General features: G+C 43.8%; 3 protein-coding genes across 3 annotated transcripts; 2 read left to right on the top strand and 1 right to left on the bottom strand.

Annotated features, from left to right (window-relative positions):
- The first annotated feature begins 1382 nt into the window (after positions 1-1382).
- On the top strand, positions 1383-9093 carry LOC120677751. The gene is made up of 7 exons (XM_039958933.1): positions 1383-1957; positions 2299-2351; positions 5904-5941; positions 6574-6892; positions 7068-7378; positions 7626-8430; positions 8716-9093. The coding sequence occupies exons 1-6, from the start codon at positions 1627-1629 to the stop codon at positions 8290-8292; spliced, it is 1719 nt and encodes a 572-aa protein (XP_039814867.1). The 5' UTR covers positions 1383-1626; the 3' UTR covers positions 8293-8430; positions 8716-9093.
- Positions 9094-10401: 1308 nt separating this feature from the next.
- LOC120678913 (nuclear transcription factor Y subunit B-11-like) lies at positions 10402-13476 on the top strand. Its single transcript, XM_039960358.1, has one exon. The coding sequence runs from the start codon at positions 12515-12517 to the stop codon at positions 13286-13288; it is 774 nt and encodes a 257-aa protein (XP_039816292.1). The 5' UTR covers positions 10402-12514; the 3' UTR covers positions 13289-13476.
- Positions 13477-13988: 512 nt separating this feature from the next.
- LOC120678914 (RNA-binding protein 42-like) lies at positions 13989-17670 on the bottom strand. Its single transcript, XM_039960359.1, has 6 exons — positions 17013-17670; positions 16821-16918; positions 15267-15363; positions 15081-15166; positions 14914-15005; positions 13989-14297 (listed from the first exon to the last, which is right to left on the bottom strand). The coding sequence occupies exons 1-5, from the start codon at positions 17389-17391 to the stop codon at positions 14952-14954; spliced, it is 714 nt and encodes a 237-aa protein (XP_039816293.1). The 5' UTR covers positions 17392-17670; the 3' UTR covers positions 13989-14297; positions 14914-14951.
- Between the last annotated feature and the right edge of the window lie 5210 nt (positions 17671-22880).

Here is a 22880-nt window from a genome sequence, read left to right as displayed (position 1 = left end):
AACATACACACAGAAGCTAAAGATGAAATTCGTGCCTTCCTCAAGCGCGATGGTGAGGTTTGAACATGCCACCGAGTTCGCGAGGGGGATCTTCGACAAACATCTCTATCTAGGGGCTGTTTGGTGCGGCTCTAGCTCCGGCTCTGCTGGCAACTCCTGCAGGAGCCGCACCAAACGGATGCTCCACCAGCGGCTCCAGGGGGTGCGTTTTGTGAGAGCCAGAGCTCTTTTTTGAGGTGCTCCAGTGGAGATGGTGGAGCCACAAAACATGGCTTCACGTGCTCCGGCTTCGGCTCCGCGCCTTCTAGGAGCCCTCCCAAACAGGGCCCTAGTATGCCAGTTGTCGATGCTTTACCGTCAAGCACACGAAGAGATACTCCCGAGATGGTAAGTTGTAGGTAGGATGTCGCCAGGATCAGGAGCTCCAAGGTGCAAACAATAATGTTTAGATATATTCAGACCACTAGTTGCGTAATACTCTACATCATGTGAAGTGGCTTGTACTGCTTAAGGTTTGGTTATCTGTGGTTGTTATTTGGAGAGGGTTCCTGCCTGTCCTTATATAGTCTAGTTATATGGAATCCTAGCCTGATAATAGTTAAGGAGTTCCACCCGAGTACTATCAATTAATCTTCTTGTGTACCAACTAATCGTACTCGTATCTGAGTACACTGGAACATGTGTAAGGTATGTAACATGCCTCATCTCTTATCTTAGATATATCTATGGCACGTAAGCAGTCACGTGCATGCCCCATCTCTTATCTTAGAGTTATCTATGCCATGTAAGCAGTCACGTGATCCTAGTCTGACAGTATAGGAATGAGAGGAGGTTGTCTCCTTACATAGGTGATCAAAGAGAAACAGGAGATGAACCATTAACCAATCATCAATTCTCTATTTCAATCACCAATTACAATCTAACCATTACTCTACTCAATTACCTGCATAGTAATAATCACCTCATAACTCCCCAGCATTAACTCGTGGGCCTTTTACTTTTCAAGTTATAATTCAAATAAAATAGGCCTAGCCCAATTATTACAACAATTTATAATCACAATTACAAGTTATTCATTACAAGCTATAGTTTCTTATGTTGTGTCTATGTGATATATATCATAGATACTACAACATCTCTCTTGTTTGGTGCTGTCCTTAGATCAATTTTAATAGAGCTTTCATAACACTAAATATCACCAATTTTACTGACATGATAAGAAAAAAAAAATAAAATTTCATAGAATATGAAAAGAATTTCATCACCGTAAAACTCTTACACTTACCGTCCAAATGAGTTGAAGTGGGTAACTGTAATATAAACTTAGTGCACTGAGACACCATCTAAATGGGTCGAAATGTAATTTACGGAAAAGTGAACTTGCCGAACCAATGTCCAAAAAAAAAAAAATCGCCGCTCCTGCGCGTCTTATCCCCGCCGGAGACGCTCCTCCTGCGCCCCACCCCACACCACACCACGCGACCTTCCCTCCTTTCCACCGCTCAGGGAGCCAAACCTGTCGCCGCCTCGCCACCTTCCGCTCCTTTCCGCTCCGGCCGCGCAATCCACTCAGGCGCTATCGGCTGGGCTCGCCATTGGATCCCCCCTACTCCGCCAACTCCTCCGATGGCGCCGCAGCTGCAGTGCTGCTATTGGATGTCCTCCAGGCCACGGGTCCAGCAGCCGCCCCCGTGGCCGCACTCCTCCGACTCGTTGCGGTGGCGGCGGCTCCTACGCCTCGTGCCGGCGCGACGGCCCTGCAACGTCGCGGTCTGCGTGGTCGTCGCGGGCGCGGACCCGGCACTGGCGCTGGACGGCGGCGCGGACTCGGCGGGGATCGAGTTCCTGACGGAGGAGCAGGAAGACGTGGACGAGAGGGAGAGGCTCAGGCGGATGCGAATATCGCAGGCGAACAAGGGTAACACGCCGTGGAACAAGGGCAGGAAGCACAGCCCAGGTATGCTTGTACTCTCTAGCTTTCTAGTGCGTAAGTGGTTTTGAAAATGTTGTCTCAATGTTGCTGCAACAATGTGTCAGTAACATATTTCTCAATGGGCATAATGGATGGATTTGCCCAGGTGTCACAGGTTAGATCGAAGAAATGCAGTGTAAAATTCATAACTGAGGAGTGAGGCCATTGTAGCATGAGTTAGAGTAGGAACTAGGAACCAAATAAAATAAAATACACATGCTGCTATAAAATAAAATACACATGCTGCTAAGTGCTAACTTATAAGTAATGACTTATTACACTTTTTGTAAAGGGTTGTGCCTTATTTGATTGAATTCCATGTGCAGAGACGCTTCAGCGAATTCGCGAGAGAACCAGGATTGCGATGCAGGACCCCAAGGTGAAGTCATGTATGAATTATTATTATTATTTATGTATTCTGCTGTATTTACTATTTTGTCATGCTGATTACTTATTGTTACTTGTTAGCTGTGCATTGGAGCTCACTGCTTCATAACCTTAAGATTTTAGATAAACAATCGGACTGATCTACCCTCCTTGAAAGGTGCTGCCAAGCCTGCCAGTCCTCTTTTTAGGAAATGATGTCTCTACTGGCACTGTATAATGTCAGCCTTGGCCTTGTAACCGCTGCTAGGTGGGTGATTGAACAAATACATCGAACCTTTCAGAAATTAAAAAGTAATGTTTACATGCACCCAGGGTTAAGATATGTTTGATTTGTTGAATTTGTGTTCGCCAAAATTGAACTTTTAGAATGGGAAGAGTTTACAGGCACAGCTGTTGCATGTGGGTGGACATGGTGTGTCTGTAATCCAGGTTTGGCTTGGTGCATTCCCAGCAATGGTGGTTATTTCAGTGACCTGTTAGTGGAATTTGGGGGGCCAGGTCATTTACAATATGCTAGGGAAAGAAAATGGGGGCCTTAAGAAAATGGGAGCCTAGAATCCCAAGTCTTGTCCATTAGGGCCCATGCGATAGAGGAAGCGTCAGCAGTCAGCACTGATCATCCCTATGGCTGGTGCACTGTTAACGCAACTGTTCACGTGAATAGCACCACGTGTTATCCCATGTTTGGAAGTATTGTATATTAATCACCTGTATTTGCATTCCATCTGTAATTTTCTGTGCACAAGGATACAGAGGTATCTTTTTTCTCCTATATAAGCCGTGCAAATATGCTGAATACAAATTGCTGATAGCATTCACACACATGAACCCATTATTTCAGTTGTTGTTCAATCAGTCCAGGTTTTGCAATTGTTCTGAATCTGCAAACATTTTTGATGCTTTGAATTCTCCATCTTTTACACCATATTCAAGAAGGATTGAAGGAAATATGATTGGACCATGGCAATCAAAGTGAGTCGGTAAGAACATCCATTGCATCAATCATTGAATTTCAGAACAAAGCACGAAGTTGGAGCCCGACGCTGAACATATTTTGTATCCAGCCCTAAATAAAAGTAAAAGATCAGAACACATTTGACATTTCAGAGAGAGCAACAGATTGGAAAGTTTTCAGATCAGAACACATTTAGGAGACAGAGCAACACATTGGAGCTAATGCACAAACAGATTTAGATCTCACTGACAGAGTAGCAAACCGAATTCAATCTAATACACACAACAGCTCATAAGACAATTCAGTTATCAACCCACAAGGTAGAGTAGCAGTTCACACAAGAAAGGGCATCAGCCGCAGAAGAAGAGGGACATGTGAAGGAGACATAGGGATCAGATGAATGTGACAGATGGAAGAATACATGAAAGATGACGCCGACGGGAGCATATTTGAGATATACGTGAGGCCGCTTCACCATGGATTGGCTCGTCATTGCCTCGGGTTCGCTCGCCGTTGTCGAAGATGCACTCGCACATGCTGTCGACACACTTTCCATTGATTCCCCAGATTCGCTCCCAACAGCTGCTGATGTGCTCCCTATGGCTATGGGTTGCTCCCAGCAGTCACCGATCTGATCGGCTCTGCCACCCGCCACAAAGTTTGCTCGGCACCTCCGCCGAATCGAGCGGCCTAAATGCGACCAAGGGACCCCCTACCTCCAAACCTCCACACATGACATTTATTTCCGGTGGCTTTGAGCCAAACTGGTTGTAATATTAGTGGTCTCACAACCAATCCAAGCAACATTTTTCATTCCAGCCTGTAAAAGTTACCAGGCCTAAAATTTACACTGCTTTTGGGCTTAAAACTGGGTTTCCAAACAGGGCCGTGTTACTGTTCGTGCTGGTCCCAAGATCAGTTTGAGTTGTCATCTATTCCCTTAATTATAAGTGTAGGTTTCTTAAAGATAATGTCATCCCAATCTATGTAAAGATGAGCTTGTATCTGTCTCATTATGCAAATTTGGTAGAATATAACTGTATATATGAATATGTATATCTGTAAATTGTTATTTTACACAGGTCTACTGTAAATTATTCCTAACTGTGGTGCATTTAAATTTATTCTAGTAGAGTCATAGTATTCATTTCGATGTGGACTCTGAATCAACAATTTTCAGTTTTTACTTTTTTATGCCATTAATTGTGAGGACCTCTTTAACTAGGGTGGTCTTTTTTTTTAGCACAGAGCTAGCACAAATTAACTGGCATAATAACATATGGTGCCCTTCATAGAAAGATCCTCATAGACAAAAAGAATTGACTCGTTTCCTCATCTTTTTTTAATTGTCTATCTTATTTTCAGAGTTAATTTGCAAAGTTGTCCAGATATTTAATGTTTGAATTTGTCAAGAACATATAGGGCATGTTTTCACTCCACCAAATTCGGCTCCACTCGAAACAGCCAAACCCCTTTTGCAAATTTGGAGGTCAGATTCGTGGATTTGGTGCACCTTATCAAGTGGTACTCCACAAAACTAGTTTTCCAAATTCCTCATGGAGTTTTAGTTTGGGGGGGGGGGGGGCATGGATTACCACCAATACCACCGGTTACACATCCCTTCCGGACCAGTTTTTATCGCATCCCCTTCTTTGTTTTCGTGAGCACCTTAACAACAGTGCATTGTTGCTGCCCTCAATTGGACACCCTAGCAGCCACACTCCTCCACTCTTGGTGCTTGAGGTCATTGGAGCCCTTGGCTCCGACAAAAACGGATGGATCCAGCCATCCGGAAGCTGTCCTCCTCCGGCTAAAGTTCGCGGCTTCGCCGCCCAAGCGTGGGCAGCCACAGGTGCTATACCGGGCAGGGGCTGCCAGCACAAGGCAGAACGACCAGTCCGAGCCACAGTCCAGCAGCGTTGGGCGGACAGGGGCTCCACGGTGCCCATTTCCCGCTGTCTTGTCTGAATCCGGTGTCCCAGGTGCTGGTCAACACTCATGTCTGGGGAGAGGAGGGAGGAGACGATTGAATCAGATTTGTATTAAAAACAGATATTTGTCTATTTTCTTCTCTGTTTTTTCTGGTAGTACCATTGGTCACTACTCATTAAGTTCGATGCTAGTTTTTATGTGTAAAATACAACTCAAGCACCATCCATTTTAATTTGTTTGAGCTCGAAAGCCCTTACTGATTTGGATCTATATTTCACTAAAGTTATGCTAGTTTTCATGTGTAAAGTACTTGAGATAATTTCTAAACTATTTGCACTAAATTAATTAAACATATTGCTCAAATAACATCCAAATAATATACATATAAGACACAAGGGTACAATTGACCATCCACATAAAAATCTCCAATTTCCTGAGTTGGAGCCAAAATGTAAGTCAAACACTTCCTTTTCGTACTTCAACTCAATGGTGGAGCTACTCCATCATGGAGTTTTTGAAGTGGACCTGAATTTGGTTGAGTTAATTGGTCTCCAGACAGACCCATAACTCCATGTTATTTCTCTAGTTTATTCTTTTTTGGTAACATGAGTTTATGACATGTATTACATCCATGGATTTGTTAATCATATTCTGCAGGTTAAGAAAAAGCTGATGAATCTGGGGCATGCACAGAGGTACATTGCAATTTACTAATCTGTTTATTTAGTAAAATGAAATGAACAAACTACTGTCTATGTGTTTAATTTCAATATCATGACAAAATACTTTCCTCCCTAATTATAACCTCCTGCCCTAATCTAATATGGTTTTTAGTTTACAAAATGTTTGATTTCCTTATGAATCTTGGGAACATGTTAACCATGTTGATCCTTTTATAGGAAGTTAGGAAAGTACAAATATTGCAATGCAAGGGTGAACAACAAAGTCATGTGGTTGAAATGGTTACCCTCTCATCAATTCTATATTTCTCAAGAAATTTGTTTGTTCATTTGATGAGTTAGTGAGTGCAGAGTCCAATGATCAATACATGATTATCAAGCTAAACTGTCCTCATTTTCCATCTCTGGTTTGACTTTGATTGCAGTGCTTTGCAATTTAATTTTGTTCAACGTCTATGTTCAGATGTAGATGAGTGAACTCTATTGGCAGTTACCAGCTTATGTTCATTATGTCTTAAGTATTGTTAGAGCTTACAGTTGCAATAAAATGTTTTAGAATACTTGGTTTGACAATTTTCCTAAAACTAGTTCTCATCAAACATACTGGTGGATGCATCCCTAGTTATTGGTGCTTGTCCTTGATACAGTGAGGAGACACGAGTAAAGATATCAGAGGGGGTGAGGCGAGGCTGGAGTTTGCGTCTGCAGAGATTAATGGTGCAGGATGGCTGCTTTGTGGAGTGGAGAGACATGGTAGCTGATGCAGCTAGAGAAGGCTTTGCTGGTGGGGTTAGCCTCCAATGGAATTCATATAAAATCTTGACTGACCAAATGCGGCAAGAGTGGTTGGGGTATCACCAAAAAAGGAGATCAATGCCAAGGCCAAGAGGTAACAGACGAGCACCAAAAACTCCTGAGCAGAGGAGAAAAATTGCAGAAGCTATTGCTGCAAAGTGGTTGGATCAAGTAAGAGCCCAAAAATAATTTTTCATATATTTTCTTTCAAAAACGACTTTGATGCCATATGGACATTTTTATTTCTCATTCCACATGCATCAACAATAGAAGTTTGATTTACTATTTTTATTGGCATGAACATTCTGAGATCATCGCTTGACTTTTCAGTGTTTTCTTCCTCTAGGAATATCGTGAACGTGTATGTAGTGGAATTGCTAGCTACCATGGATCATGTACTGGCACTAAAACACCAAGAAAGCCAAGGCCTGCTGAAGAACCAGGTGTAAAGAGAGAGCCTACGAAAAAGAAATTTATGCAAGATAGAGCTGTAGGCTTAGAGGATGCTCATGGAAAAGTGGCAACTGTTAAGAAAAAGAAAAGTGCAACTCCCTACAAAGATCCGATGGCAGGTGAAAAATTGGCGATGTTATCAAAGATTCGAGCTCAAAGGGTAGCACTAGCAATAGAAAAGGAAGAAGCTATTAAAAGGGCCAGGTATTGCCTCTTTATTTCAAAATGGAAAATGGGTAGACTATGCAAGTCTTGCTCTTATTAGTTTTGGCAGGAAAAATAACTTGTATCCTTAATTCATCTTTATGCACCTGGTCATGTTCCTTCAGTTGTTATTAAGAACCTAATGAATGATTTTTCACGGGAAATATTGTTATATGCCATTTCATTATTGTCTGTTTAATTTTCTCTTTCCTGAGAAATAACTGCTGCTTAAATTCTTTACTGCAAGGTCACTGATTGCAGAAGCAGAAAAGGCTGCTGATGCCCTGGAAACTGCTGCAGCAATGAGCCCTTTTGCGCAAGCATCACTTATAGAAGCTAGAAAGCTTGTTACAGAGGCAAGAGTATCACTTGAATGTGTTGATCATGAATGGTCTCCAAAAAATGCTTCTGATGATATTTCAGAGGACTCAGGTTTATTGGACTCTGACCACAGACTGGAGAAACAGAATGAAAACAATGTGCTGTACCAAGACAATAAACCTGTAAATGGGATAAAGTTTCCTTCAAGTAATGGTAAAGGCATTGGTTTCCATTTTGATGTATCTGCATTCGCCGGAATAAAACAACTCTATCAGAGAATAGAGAATTCCATGGAAAGAGCTTTTCTTCTTCCTGCAGCTTCATCAAAGCAAGCTGTGAATGGAGATTTCAGAATAATAGATTTTCAAGTTAGGCAATCAATGGTCGATGATATGGCAAACAATGATGATTGCATAGCAGCTGAATCAACTGATCTTCCAGGGACACTGGGAGAGGATGCTCCCAGGTCTGCAGAAAATTCTGAAACAAGAGAAGATTGTTTTCCGGGGACACTGGAAGAAGACACAACTTCATCTGATGAAAAGGCTACGATGAGATGGGTACGCGGAAGGCTGGTTAAAGTAGAAAAATGAATCTGATGATGCTGAAATCTAGTCGTACCTGACAAATATGGCTATGATACAACTGCTTGGCAATTGAGTTTGCAGGGTTCCATTTTGTATGCTATTCATATGCTGAAATTGGATTCCTCTGCTCCAAATTAAGAAAAGGTGTGTCCTGAACTAATTCGCTGTCATATCATTGCAGTGTGTTGGATTTGCCTGTTAGTCTAGAATTAGTCTACTTGACATGGTGTACTTTATATTTTTAATGTTGCCTTCTAGAAAAAGAGATGTGCCGTGCAGTGCCCTCTTCTAACTGTAGATTCAGCCATTCAGGAGCAGTGTGATTCTCCATGTGGCATGTGCCCATTAGTCTAGAATATGGCAGTCTGCCAGCTCGCCATGTGTGCTTTATTATGGGGTTACTAATATTTCTTTTTAATATTTTTACAGATGCATTGCGAATCATGTAAATTACTGGGTTGGCCGGATTGATGTACAGGCATCTGAATTTCTTCGTTCTTTGTTAGACTTGGTGAATATCTTTCCGTGGGAGCTACTGTGATTGACAGGATAATTTGGAGATCATCCTGTGCTATGGACACCGTGCCATCATGGTTTACCTACCTGGATGAATTGACAGGCCGTTTGGGCAGTTTGGGCGCCAACAAAGCACTCAGTGCCCTGATTAGCGAATCAATATGTATGCCAAATAATCCTAAAGATGTTGGTGCTTGGGCCTTTCAGAGATTGGGTTCAATTCATTATGGGTCTGAAGATTGCGGGGCCTCAATGGGCCTGGTGCTTGGGCCTTTCAGAGCTTGGGTTCAATTCACTATGGGTCTGAAGATTGCCGGGCCTCAATGGGCCTGGGTTGGCCTCAATAAGCACTTCCAAAGCTCGATTAACCACAATCACCATTCTTCCAAAACTGCCGAGCTCGGCCAGAATTCCTAAGATCTACTCATTCCACCCTAAAATATATAAGGTATTTTGGTTTATTTTAAGCGAAAGTGACCAAATTTATAGAGAAAAATATTAACATTTAACACAACAAATAAGTAAATTATGAATATATATTTTAATAATAGATCTAATTATTTTTATTTGATATTTAAAATATTATTACTTTTTTTTATAAATTTGATCAAACTTAGAACAGTTTGACTTAGGACAAATTATACTTAGTCCCAACTAAGTACATTACCCTCATCAAGGATATGTACAAGAATGCGATGACGTTTGTCCGGACGTGTGGTGGCGACACCACTGACTTTCTTATTAACATAGGCCTTCATCAAGGGTCGGCATTGAGCTCTTATTTATTTGCTTTGGTGATGGATGAGGTCACAAAGGACATACAAGGTGATATCCCTTGGTGTATGCTCTTTGCTGATGATGTAGTGGTAGTGGACGAGAGTAAAGCAGGGGTAAATAGGAAGTTAGAGCTGTGGAGACGCACGTTAGAGTCAAAAGGGTTCAGACTCAGTAGGACCAAGACCGAGTACATGATGTGCGATTTCAGCGCATCTAGGCATGAGGGTGGTGACGTTAGTCTTGATGGCAAGTAGTGGTCCATAAGGACATTTTTCGGTATTTAGGTTCGATGCTACAAAAGGATGGCGACATTGATGAAGATGTTAGGCATAGAATTTCAGCTGGTTGGTTGAAATGGCGTCAAGCTTCTAGTGTCCTCTATGACAGGAGGGTGCCACAAAAGCTAAATGGTAAGTTCTATAAAACAGCGATTCGTCCAGCGATGTTATACGGTGCTGAATGTTGGTCTACAAAAAGACGACATGTCCAGCAATTGAGTGTAGCAGAGATGCGGATGTTACGGTGGTTTTGCGGACACACAAGGAGGGATAGAGTCCGGAACGAAGCTATTCGGGAAAGGGTAGGGGTCGCACCAATTGAGAAGAAACTTACCCAATAGCGGTTGAGATGGTTTGGACATGTCCAACGGAGGCCTCCGGAGGCGCCGGTGCGTAGTGGGGTGCTAAAGCGTGTTGATAAGGTAAAGAGGGGTAGAGGTAGACCTAAACTGACTTGGGACGAGTCGGTTAAGAGAGACCTTAAAAATTGGGATATCTCTGAGGAGCTAGCTTTGGATAGAAGCGCTTGGAGACTAGCTATCAACGTGTCTGAACCTTGATCTTTGTGTCTTTTGGGTTTCATCTCTAGTCTACCCCAACTCGCTTGGGACTAAAGGCTTTGTTGTTATTATTGTATATTTCAGGATGGATGGAGTACCATCTTGAAAAAACAGCTGAAAACAATTGGCATCCTCTTCTACCTCTTGAATTGAAATAAAGAAAATGGGACCGACATATAAACACTTAAAAACGTGCTTTTACGGCTGCACTGGAATATAGGCTCTACTAGCTTACGAAAAGAACCCATATTTGATGGTTAAGGCAAAGCCAACACAGGGCCATTGAGGCCCAGCAATCTTCAGACCCATAATGCATTGAACCCAAATAAGCACTTCCATCCTCTCTCTCAAAAAAAAATCCATTTCAAAAGCTCAATTAACCAGTCACTGTTCTTCCAAAACTGCCGAGCTTGGCCAAAATTTATAAGATCTACAAACTTATGAAAAGAACACATGTTTTAAATAGCAGGTTATAAAATTTAGCTGCTGGTTCTTAAATAGTTATTAGCGTCACTATAATCCGCTATTTAAAACATTGAAAAGAACAGTTGAAAAATAATTAGCATCCTCTTCTTCCACCTTTTGAAATAAAGAAAATGGGACCGGCACACAAACACTTAAAAACGAGCTTTTACGGTTGCACTGGAATATGACAAATGGCACAATCTCAGTTCACAGGACGATCTCCGGCTGCGACAACTAAACTAGTCGTCCGTTTACCGTTCAACCCCAGGTCCCAACCAAAAGCATCATCCTCCATGCATTTTTCATATTGCAAAGCCTGCTTAAGCGGCTAAACTAACCCCTGATTACGTTAATTAATCCCACTCCTGCACCCAAGTTGCCCTTCACATATTCTTCTATATTATTGCCCGATGTGATGGCTCGAATAATCCGCAGCGCCTTTGAACCCGGGAAAGATGAGAAAAGAGGGGGATAAAAGAGGCATCCTCCCTTTGGCCTTTATCCCGGCTTTTTTTGAAATCAGAGATACCATATTCGACCAAGTAATAGAGTTATAGTTCGTACTAAAGATATTTGGTGACCCTAGTTTGGTTTTTATAGTTTTTATGCATTTGTACATGCCATCTTTGGCTATGAACTTATACACATTGTCGAAGACAATGGGGGCAATGACCATAAGCCCCCCTTTTTTGGTAAAAAGGGTGTTGTGCATCTGTTCGATTGCTGGGATGCCCTTGCCATTGGTCTGGGAACCTCAAAATCTTTGTGAGATGCCGTTGCTTGAAGTGACACGGGAAGTGGCGAGGCTGTGGAGTATGCCATGCTATCGGCCGGCTATCCCATGGAATATTTTGGTGTTTCCTCTGTCTTCATCTTCCTATTGGAACTTTGGCCTCCAAGTTATGGAACTTTCAGATATATTCGGGTCGATCAGCATACGATGCATGCACCGCACAAGTCTCCATTTTCAGATCAGATTGAAGAAGAATGGATGCATTCGTTCACACACTTTGTTTCATTATTGAAAATGACTGTACGGTACCATATCTGATCTGTGTATTCGACATTGCAACTAGGCTTCCAAAATGGCTTTCAAGTATACATGTACTTGACTAATCTACTAGAGAGTGTCATCCCTTCCCAAATTTTGAATCCTTAACATGATGATGGCACATGAGCTTAAGTCCTCGCTTTAAAAGTGGGAATTTCTTTCTGAATTCTTTTATGTAATAGAGGCAATCTTGCTTAAATTTGAATGTTTTTAATTAGTTTAACCTTTATGTTGATTTGTTTCATGTGAAATTCTTGTAAATCTCTATGAACAATTGTGTTCCAAACAAGCCACCCTTCGCCACCGCGAACCGCCCATATATTAGTTTTTGACTACACCGTAAGCTCTCCTAGCTGGGCAAGAATTCTGCAATGATCATACAATTAACAATCTTGTGTGTGCTTTGTGTCGGCATCAATACCGTCCTCCCACTCGCACCTCTCCTACCTAGCTTGCTCCCTCCTTTCCAACTTTAAAAGGAGATCATCTCTAGAGCTTGCCACAACTCCATCCATCCCCCAGTTCCCACTCTCTCTCCCCCATACAGCCAGCTAGTAGCTACTCTACTCGAAGGGCCGGGCATGAAGAGCAGGAAGGGCTACGGGCAGCAGGGCCACCTGCTGAGCCCGGTGGGCAGCCCGCCGTCGGACAACGAGTCCGGCGCGGCGGCCGCTGCGGCGGCGGCCGGGTGCGGGAGCAGCGCGGGGTACGGCGGCGGCGGCGGCGGGGACTCGCCGGCCAAGGAGCTGGACCGGTTCCTGCCGATCGCGAACGTTTCGCGCATCATGAAGCGGTCGCTGCCGGCGAACGCCAAGATCTCCAAGGAGGCCAAGGAGACGGTGCAGGAGTGCGTGTCGGAGTTCATCAGCTTCGTCACCGGGGAGGCCTCCGACAAGTGCCAGCGCGAGAAGCGCAAGACCATCAACGGCGACGACCTGCTCTGGGCCATGACCACGCTCGGCTTCGAGGCCTACGTCGGCCCGCTCAAGTCCTACCTCAACCGCTACCGCGAGGCCGAGGGCGAGAAGGCCGCCGTGGTCGGCGCGCGGCACGGCGACGGCGCCGCGGACGACGCCCCGCTCGGCGCGGGCGCCGTCGCCGCGCCCGGTGACCGCGCGGGCCACCACGACGCCGCCGGCGGCTCGGCGGACGTCGGGCTCATGATGGGGGTCGGCGGCGGGTTCGGCGCGGGCGGCGGGACGTCGTCGTACTACGCGGCAGCGGCGGCTGGGAGGGCGTACGGCGGGGACGGGCCGAAGGTGGTGGAGTTCGACGGCGAGGAGGCCGAGAACGGCCGCGGCATGCAGAGGGGGTTCGGCGGCAGCGGCCACCTCCACGGCGCCGTGCAATGGTGAAGGGCGCGCCGTAGCTGTAGGTGTAGGAGGCGACAAACGGCATATATATGCTTCGTAATTAACTAAATTTGCGTACTAATGAACTGTTGCCGCGCTCTGCAGCTGTTAAGTAGGTGTCGCAGTTTTTCTTTTTTAACTTTTCATCGAATGTTTAATGAAAGGATTTGAATTTGAAAGATTTCTGTTGATTCGGAGGGAATTTAGCTAGTTGGTCGACGAGGAAATTTGCACGGAAGAGTGATATGGCAACAGCATATATGCTCCGTTGGCATATATCAACAGGAAGTAGCCGCCGCCAACCGCTTGCCAAAAAAAATTGCTGTTAAGAGGAGGGGGGAAATTGAATAAACTGTGCAATGTGCTTTAAAGAAAGAAGCCCGTGGGCTGCTGCCTGCTGGGCTTGAGAACGGCAAAGCCTCCTCTGAGTAGGTTCCATTTATATCAAGAACAATATTATCTAGAGATTAAGATTATGAAAGAAGCAAATATATAGAAAAGCCTCTGTTTTGATCAAACTTTACATGTGCAAAACTTGCAATGCAGCGTTTATTCAATCTGAAATTCTAGTCTTCGGCAGGCTGGAGCTGGAGTAGTGTGAGAGAAAAACACTATTATCTGACTAGTGGCTGAAGGCTAGTGTTGAATCGATGTGAGAGAGAAATACTATAGGGCTGGAGGCTGGTGCACCAGCCGAACACGGTGAATGAAAATTGATTGTTTATTTGGCTGAAACCTAAAGCAAAAGGTTCATTTGGCTGCACCAAAACGCTCTCGTCGGCCATTAGTCATCATACTGTTCCGGAATGCAACATCAACGTATAAGTACAACTGTTGGGAAAGGGAAGCAGAAAGATGGAGCACAACTTGTATCAAGTGGCTGTTGATGCTCCGTTTTGTGGTCACAAGCATTCGCACAGCCCAAGTAACAGCAGGCAGCAGCCTTTCGTCTCGACTAGTAGTGCAGAAAGAGAAGGACTTCCTGAAATCACATCATCCCAAGGGAGCAGTACTGCATGATGCACAACATACAAGCCATCCATCAGTCTTCCCGAAAATTACACAAGTCAATCTAAGGAAATTTACAAGCCAGAAGTTGCGAGCTAATGTGGGATTCACATCTGTTTTTAGTTGATGCAATTCACATAGAGGGAGAGAGAGCAGCGCAAAAAAAAAAGACTGACAACCAAGAAAAACAGAATATTAAGAGTCAGGAATAATACAAGTAATTGCCTCAAGGGCTTTGATATCACACTACTTTTTGTTCAAATTCATATTTCAAATCATGTAGACACATCCCAGTTCATTCTCAATGATGGTGATATGAAAGTAGTGTGACCCTACCATTTGTTTTCCTCTATAAAAGTAAGGTTTATACAACCAACTACTAGAAATTCCTTGGTTTCCCTCCATACCATTATCGTACAAACCCAAGATTTTCTACATGAAAAAGTTACATATTCATAATGATGCGATATAGTGTTCAGCTTGAGCAAGCACTTGTTTATTTGCAACTTGTGCAACGATAGAACAATATAATGGTAAAAAAAAGAACATTAATAACCATACAGTGGGGTCACAGCATTTTCTGACAGCTCATCTAGCATGTAAACTGAGAAGGAACTTACCATCTGCAGGGATCATTATCAGAATGACCTGTATAGCTTTACTTGTGCAGAATACTCTTCTTGGGCATTTTAGGCTTCCTCTGGACATGATTCTGAAAGATGGAGAAAGTATGGACAAAATTAGAGGACACACGGAAAGCGAAATCAGAAAGGAAACAGACAAGCACCTTTTGCCTTTCCAGAGCCTCAACATCTGTCCTCTCCTTCCAGTTACTCTTACGCAATTTAATTGGGCGGTTACCTACATACTTTCCTGAAAGAAGTTTTGTTCACAAGTGAAATGGAACAGTAAATCAAAACATGCAGACAAGTTGCAACAACCGAATCTGCAGAACATAGATTGAGATACAAACCATTCATTTCTTTTATTGCTGCAGCCAGATCAGTAGGGTTTGAAAAGCTCACAAATCCATAACCTTTAGTTTTGCCAGTCCTCTTATCTCTAACAACCTGAAATAAAGAATACAAAGACAAATTAAGGCCATATAGAATCAAGAATGAATGTCAAATACGGCATACTACGTGGATCAGCATCTGGGTTTCTTTGTGAGCTAATCTCTTGGCTCCTCTCTTGGGACAACATATGTGAGCTAGTTTAGGTTTCTTTAGTTGAAAGAATTTAAGCATATGGAAGGAAGCAGAGAATGAAATTCAACAAAGAGTAGGTTCTTGATTGTTAGCTAGAAAATTATTCAGGGATGTCTAAGGTTACTTGAAGTCTGTTTCTTCTCTTTTAAGTTTTTGCTACTTCATATGCATTTAATGCTGTTTACAGAACTAACCAATATGAAGTAGCATATTACTATTACTATGAAAAAGATCTATATGAAATACCTTGAAACTGCTTGTTTTCTCCCATGCATGCAACATTATATAACATATTAACATGTAGTTATTGTGACAATATCACTATATGCATTGCCATTGATGTTCTGTAGTCTGCTAACATTTGCAGAAATCGGTGTTATTCTGATCATGTTAGATTCCCCATTTGTTTAGATAGTCCCTTGGCAACAGTCGATAATCAACATGGAACAATGGAAATTCTCGTTTTCATGCTTGCCAATCCTTGTCACTTCTTCCATGGTTTATTACACCTGACTATTAACAGGTTTCAGAAGATCTGAATGTCTTACAGATTTTTGCAGTCCATACTCCAACTCCTTTTGCTTGACATCATTTAGCTAGCTTTGGCAGATCCAAACAACTTATGCATTTACTTCCCCCAGTGATAGTAGAGGGCAAATTGGACTTGGGACGCCAGTGTTTTAAATTGTAAAATGCATTTATGTAAAAACTCATTTAAACTATTACATTACTCTTTGAGACATAGCTACAAATCCTGAACTAAATACCTATACAAAAAAATGATAGCAAATGTTTTAAACAGCCAATTACAAAAAACTGATTAATATACATATTTTTTAACCAGGATATGTTGCAGAGTATGGTTCCATTAACAACTAGTAACTGCACATTTAAATATTATGGTGTGTAAAACATAGTTCATGCCCAAAGATTATCAGTTCCTATATTACGCCGCAGGTCATCCATGATATTGAATATACCCAAATAACCATTTTAGAGTACAAGTTCCCATAGACCGTTTATTTGGCAATAAAATCCACCAGTCTTTTAAGCACCTCGTGCAGGCTGTAAAGTTATCTACCTATGTTAATCATTAGGATAGAATTACATTGAAAAATACATATTGTTCAAGCTGATAATTGGCTATGAATTTCACCAATTTGTGCCACAACTAAAAACCTGAGCATTTTTATTACCTCGACATCTGTATAAAACTCTAGAAGGAATTTGACAATGTACTACCCAGCACGAATTGAAGAGAACAGGTTTCACCATGAATAAGAATAAGTCTTGCTAACAGAGGGGAGCAGATTAGTTACCCTTGCCATGTTGAAGGAGGGGAACCGTGAGAAAGCTTTGGAGAGGACATCGTCATTAACTTCGTTGCCTAGATCTCCACAGAACAGCCTATAATCATCTGCAAATTGTTGAGAGTTGAAACCCAAGTAAACAAGAGAAGGATGAGGAATTAAACAAAGGGGAACTGAAAGGAGAGAAGTCATGGTCGGTACTTTCGGGCCAGTCGGTGAGGGTGGGGTCCTCCCAGGACTGTCCTGCGGCGCGGCGGGGGATGGGCTTCTTGCTGGCGGAGGGATCGGAGGGCCTGGCGCTGGCGCTGGCGGCGGGGTCGAGGACGTCGCTGGTGGCGAGGGCAGCCTTGACGCTCTGCAGCGCCTCGGGGGTGATTGTCTGCGCGTCCCGCTGGAAGAGCTGGTGCGCCTGGTGCAGCTGCTGCTGGTACTGCTGGTAGCTGTTCGGCGCCATCGGCGGCGGCATCTGCGGCTGCGGCTGGTGCTGCTGCAGATGGAAAGGGAGCGGGAAGTAGCTGGCCCCCGCCGGAGCCGAAGACGACGACCCGGGAGGCGGCGGGGGAGGAGGATTGGAAGGCATGGAGTGGAGGTGAATCGATGCGGACTTGGCTCAGCCGCCGCCGGCAGCCGCGACCCAAAGAGTTAGGGTTTCCTCTCGACGCCGACTAGTCGCTCGTCAGGCGACGCCGCCCGCGCCCTCACCGCCTTCGCGTGTGCGCCTGCCGCCTGGCTGCCTCGCCTCCCGCTCGATCCTGCTGCGAAGGAAGCTGCTCCACTACGGATTTGGTGGAGAAGAAGGATTTGGGTGCCGATGGAACATTGGGGGATGGATTTGAATTTCTTTTTCACCGTGTGGGTTTTCTGTTCGGCAGTTCAGTGTAAAAGGAAAACGTAATCGAGAGCAAATGCATTTTACGTTTTCACACGGAGTGAATATTTTTATTTTAGTAAAATTGATTGTGTTGTATTCCTTCGTCCGAAAAGAATGCAATTATAGGACCAGACATCGGTACCAATGTAAGTAGTAAAATTACCTAAATACCCATATGTATAATTATGTTCAGACTATCTGGTTTGTAGAATACACATTATCGAATAAGGAAAAAGAGTGTAGTAGTACTCGGCATAGTAATGTCTGTCTTTCCTGCCTGTGTGATGGTGCGAGACTCTTCTAGAAGATGGAATGTGTGGACTGAATTGCTCCACATCCCTACATGCAGCCTTGCTGCTATATTTTTTTCTACGGAACCTACACTGTGTTTGTTCAGATTACCAGTACAATCTCACAGCTTTGGTCAAAGTGAGCGTTAGTTTTGGGACAAAATTTAAACGCCACGATTGCATATTTTTTAGGACAGAGGAAGTAATTCAAAGTCGAGAAATAGTATATGAACAAAGACTTTGAATGGTGGCCAAATTAATGAGAAGAGTAAGAAATTCAAGTGTTCATACACTATGCATTTGTACTCATACGAGACTCTCCATATATAAATAGGAGGTTCATTTCATCAGTTGTAACACTGAGAGTGAAATTAATCCAGAAAGAATTCCCCTCTCTACATCTTTGTGTCATCTATGTCCTTGCTAATGTGTGATTCCGTTCAACAAAAGAACTAAATTTCTAACACGTTATTAGCACAAATTCTACCAAGCTTAGGATAAGAATGTGAGAAACAAGTTCTTTTACAATCAATCTGTTGTTTTCCACTAGTAACGATGCAAATATGGCACTACCTCCGTCGCCATGAACCGGCCCTAAAGTATAGAACTTCCGCTGTCCTGAGGATATGCGTGCAAGCCGAATCTCCACCCCAAGACGCGCGTGGAGAGGTGGTCTAGCAGACCACAACTCTCACGGCATGCAGAGCACGGCCCTGTAGGCTACTGCCACAGGTGTGGGCATACATTAATGCTATGTATTAATTGTGCAAACATGTCAGACATCGCAAAAAAGTGAGTTCGATGCGCTTGCCGTGGACGGCAGCAACTACTTCACTTGGGCTACTGACATCGAGATCAAACTCGATGGTATGGGCCTTGATCATACCATCGTCCAGCCCGAAGCTGGTAAGTATGAACGCACAAAACCTAATAAAGCAAGGGTGTTGTATTTTTGTGACATCAATTCCACCCAGACCTGAAGTCTGAGTATATGACGGAGAGAGATCCACTGGTTTTATGGCAGTCCCTGAAGGACCGTTTCAGCCAGCAGCGGTCAATTGTGCTCCCAAGAGCACAACAGGATTGGATCACCATGCGATTCCAAGACTTTAAGTCTATGGCAACGTACAACTCAGCTTTACGCAAGATTGTGACTGATATGCGTCTATGTGGCCAGAAGATCACAGACGCTGATATGATCGAGAAGACTCTATCCATGTTCCACTCTGGCAATATAGTAGTTTCACTCTGGCAATATAGTACTGCTGCAGCAATATAGGAACTCAAAGTACACTAAGTACTTTGAGCTGAGTGAAGTATTGTCTGTCGCTGAACAACAGAATGAGGCTCTTATGCACAATCATTCTATCTGGTCCACCGGCTCCATGACTGTGCCTGAAGCACACGACAACATTGCTGAAAGTTCTTGCAACCATAAAAGAGCTCGTGGAAAGGGAAAGTGGAAGGGAAAAAGAGGTGCCATGTTCAAAGGCAAAGGAAATGGAAAACCCAAAGGTAGAGCCTAACCCAAGAAGGAAAAATGTGACCATAGTGGGGAAGAGCAAGATGAATGCTACAGATGTGGGACAAAGGGAGATTGGTCCCGTAAGTTCCGCACCCAGGCACCTGGTTGACCTTTACCAGCAGAGCAAGAAAGGGAAAAGTAAGAAGCGTGACGATATGAATGTCGTCGCAAACGGCGAAGACGTCCAAATGGACGAAAACGAGGACAACCCTATTGATGACAGTGATATATTTGGAGACCTGTAGTGATCTCCAAAAAACATCATGTTAAAAATAATGTCCACATGTATTAGCGTTTGGCCATATATGCTCCTGAAGAGCATTTGTAACGTAGCATATGGTCCAAACCTTTGTAATATTTCCTAGGAACCATATCATATTGCTCTAATAATGTATGCTTTATGTTAAATTTCTATTTCACTTTCATGGTATTTAACAGATCTTTCTTGTAGACAGTGGCACCACTAATACGATACTAGGGGAAACCAAGTATTTCTAGACTTTGACAAAGAAAAATAAAAATATTATGACCATTGTCGAAAGCAATGCTCATATCGTGGTTCTCCCGATGGTACGCATATATTTGTGAAGGATGCATTATTATATCCTGACTCAAAGCGCACCCTTTAGATATCCGTTCAAATGGGTTCCATATAGAAACCGAGATTGGGCAAAGTACTGAATATCAGAACTAAATATTAATTTAGTAGCAGTTCTCCCTAGCTTGATAAATTCTTTATACCGCCGTCTTCTCTGCGGGAATATAAATGATACTCCGGTATACTCTCGGGTGAAATGCTACACCAGTATATTCTGTGCGCTTGCGGAATGATTTATGATTCAGGAATACTCATGTTCCTTAGTAATTGTGCTAATAAATGTTAGTCATTTCTTGGTGTTGTTGCTAGGACAGGTATTTTAATTATGTGTCTAGAGAGAGCATTAAGAAATATCAACAGTCTTCTCCTACAGAAAAGGTGGATGTAGCATCTTAGTCTGAGGGTGTTCTTCTAGCTAAAGAAGATGAGGGATGGATATGTTCCAGAGCTTCAAGGAAGGGCATCATGAAAAGGAAAAAATATGTCTGTTGTGGCTGCAAGAAACAACTCCAGAGGATTCAGCTTGATGGGAATCACACTCTAGGGGAGAAGGTGCAATGTGACATTTCGACTGCAAGGGATCCAGGTACACACACTAATTTGATTAATTCCTTTGCTATTTTAATTCTACCGACGATGATAATTTGGAACAAAAAACTTTAGATTGTGATATAGGGAGTAATGATGAATAAAGGGGGAGCGGTTGGATATCGCCGAAGGAGACAAAATCGACCGCCGCCTGAACTGCCGCAGATTTTCAGCAGACCGTGTTGGGCCAAAACAATCTCGGGTCGTTGGGCTGTCGCTGGACTATTTCGTGTGGGGCATTCGTCCGTGATGCATGAGGAGTCGCTGGACTGTTTCGTGTACTGGCCAACAAAATTTGTCACCAGAGCTCTTCACCGCTGCATACATCCATAAGTAGTAGATGAAAATGGTGATGCCATCCACTGCATACAAATCTCAAAACTTCAAAAATATAATTATTAAACTGAGCATTCAGATAAAATTTGGATTACACCATTATCTTTCTTATAACAAGATCTTCAAAATAAGATCACACTCTGCCCATGTTTGCACAATATTTTTTAGTTTTTTAATACTAAATAATTAAATTCAGTTACGGGAACAAATATTTTAAGAACACAAACAATAATTGTTTTCTGCGAACACAAAGGTTATATACAACGAACAAATAATAATATGCAACGAATAAAATATTACACATCACGAACTTTATATGTACAGGATAAATAATAAAAAATAAATATCACGAACAAATAGATTAACACTGGAGAACTTAATCTACAAAGTGAACAGATAATTTAGTGTTGCGTACAAATTAATGAAAAAAAATATCTACCGCTGGAGCATTGCAAATATCTACCCGAGTATGGGTTGCATGTTTCGTGCATGAAGCAACATGCAAAACACATGCAAGCATGTATAAGCAACGTGGGGGAGAGTGTGCATGCATGCTATAGGCAACAGGCAAAGCACATGCAAAGCATGTATAAGCAACGCGAGGGAAAGTAAGAAGCAAAATATATTATGCGCATCAGGTGGAAGCGAAAGATTTTGGGCTAAATTTGTTTATTGGGCCGAATTGCAATTAGTTTCTCCTTCAGGTGATGGTCTATTGATATGTAACGCGCGCGATATATATCCTTCCCAGAATAAAGGGGTCCCTCAATGCTATGAAACTTGAGGAGCTGGCTAAGTTGCTATTGCTGAAAGCATATTAGGCGCTTTTAGAAGGAGAGTATTTCAAATGGTCATATCTTGGAGTCTGAAAATCTAGATCTTAGTAGTATATCTAATAGTAAAAGGTGGTTTGTTGTGGGCAAAGGGTAGGGAGGGGGGGGGGGGCGCAAAAACAACCAGAGGAAGAACTCAAAGTTGAGTAGGAATGACGAGAGGCCACGGAGATCGGAGCGGGAGAAGCCGGAGCACAGAGAGGAGGTGGGGGCCAGATCTGAGAGAAAGAGCCAGAGAGGCCGAGAGGGGAGAGGCCGGAGGCCCGTAGCACCGAGAGGGAGAGTCGAGATCAAAGAGGGGACGGCGTAGATCGTGTGTAGCGGCCGGCGGTCGATCGCATCTCGGCGGCGAGGTCCCGAACTGGGAGAGCGGAGGCGGCGGCCAGGCGAGCGAGTTGGGAGAGCGGAGGGCGGAGGCTAGGGTTTGCGCCGACCTCGCCCGTCCGCCCATTTTATATAGCCAGGGGGAGAGAGCCGTTGGGGCGTTGGGCGGGGGGGAGCCGTTGGGCCATGGGAAGTGGCAAGGGGCATGCCTGGCAGGTTGATGGGCCATATGTGTTCGCGGGCCGCTTCGCGTGCCTGATGGGCCGAGCCCAAATTGTGCCGTGCCAGGCCTGCCTAGCATGCTGAATGTACGGCCCAGGCATGGTTTGCAGGCGTGCTCGAGCCGGCCCGGGCCCGCGAAGTCCCGTGGCGGGCCGTACCTATGCCGTGCCATTTTTCCGTGCCGCGGGCCGACTCATCGTGCCTCGTGCTGCATGGCTAGCTACATCCTTCTTCGACACGCCCGGGGTCATCTCACATACACATCTTCTACTAGTATACATGACCTACACAAAGATGACACAATAAGACTATATAACAAAACGTGCACATGCATATAACTAATCAAGATTAGTTCTAACAGCCAACCAGGAGGCGATGATAAGTTTCCCTCGACGGTGAGACGCCTCAAGAACTCCCTCGCCGCCACGCTGGCACTGTACCTCCCACTGGCCGGGAAGCTCGCCTATGTCGCCAAGACCGGG

Source organism: Panicum virgatum, chromosome 6N, assembly GCF_016808335.1.
Source record: "Panicum virgatum strain AP13 chromosome 6N, P.virgatum_v5, whole genome shotgun sequence".
Classification (NCBI taxonomy): Eukaryota; Viridiplantae; Streptophyta; class Magnoliopsida; order Poales; family Poaceae; genus Panicum; species Panicum virgatum.
The sequence above is the reverse complement of the archived record's forward strand: the minus strand, read 5'-3'. Positions and strand labels throughout refer to the sequence as shown.

Coding starts and splice junctions, on each gene's coding strand:
- LOC120677751 (XM_039958933.1), top strand. CDS start 1,627: ATGGCGCCGCAGCTGCAGTGCTGCTATTGGATGTCCTCCAGGCCACGG. Junction 2,352..5,903: donor TTGCGATGCAGGACCCCAAG/GTGAAGTCATGT, acceptor CATATTCTGCAG/GTTAAGAAAAAGCTGATGAA. Junction 7,379..7,625: donor GAAGCTATTAAAAGGGCCAG/GTATTGCCTCTT, acceptor CTTTACTGCAAG/GTCACTGATTGCAGAAGCAG.
- LOC120678913 (XM_039960358.1), top strand. CDS start 12,515: ATGAAGAGCAGGAAGGGCTACGGGCAGCAGGGCCACCTGCTGAGCCCG.
- LOC120678914 (XM_039960359.1), bottom strand. CDS start 17,391: ATGCCTTCCAATCCTCCTCCCCCGCCGCCTCCCGGGTCGTCGTCTTCG. Junction 15,167..15,266: donor AGCAATAAAAGAAATGAATG/GTTTGTATCTCA, acceptor AACTTCTTTCAG/GAAAGTATGTAGGTAACCGC. Junction 15,006..15,080: donor AGGCTCTGGAAAGGCAAAAG/GTGCTTGTCTGT, acceptor TCCATCTTTCAG/AATCATGTCCAGAGGAAGCC.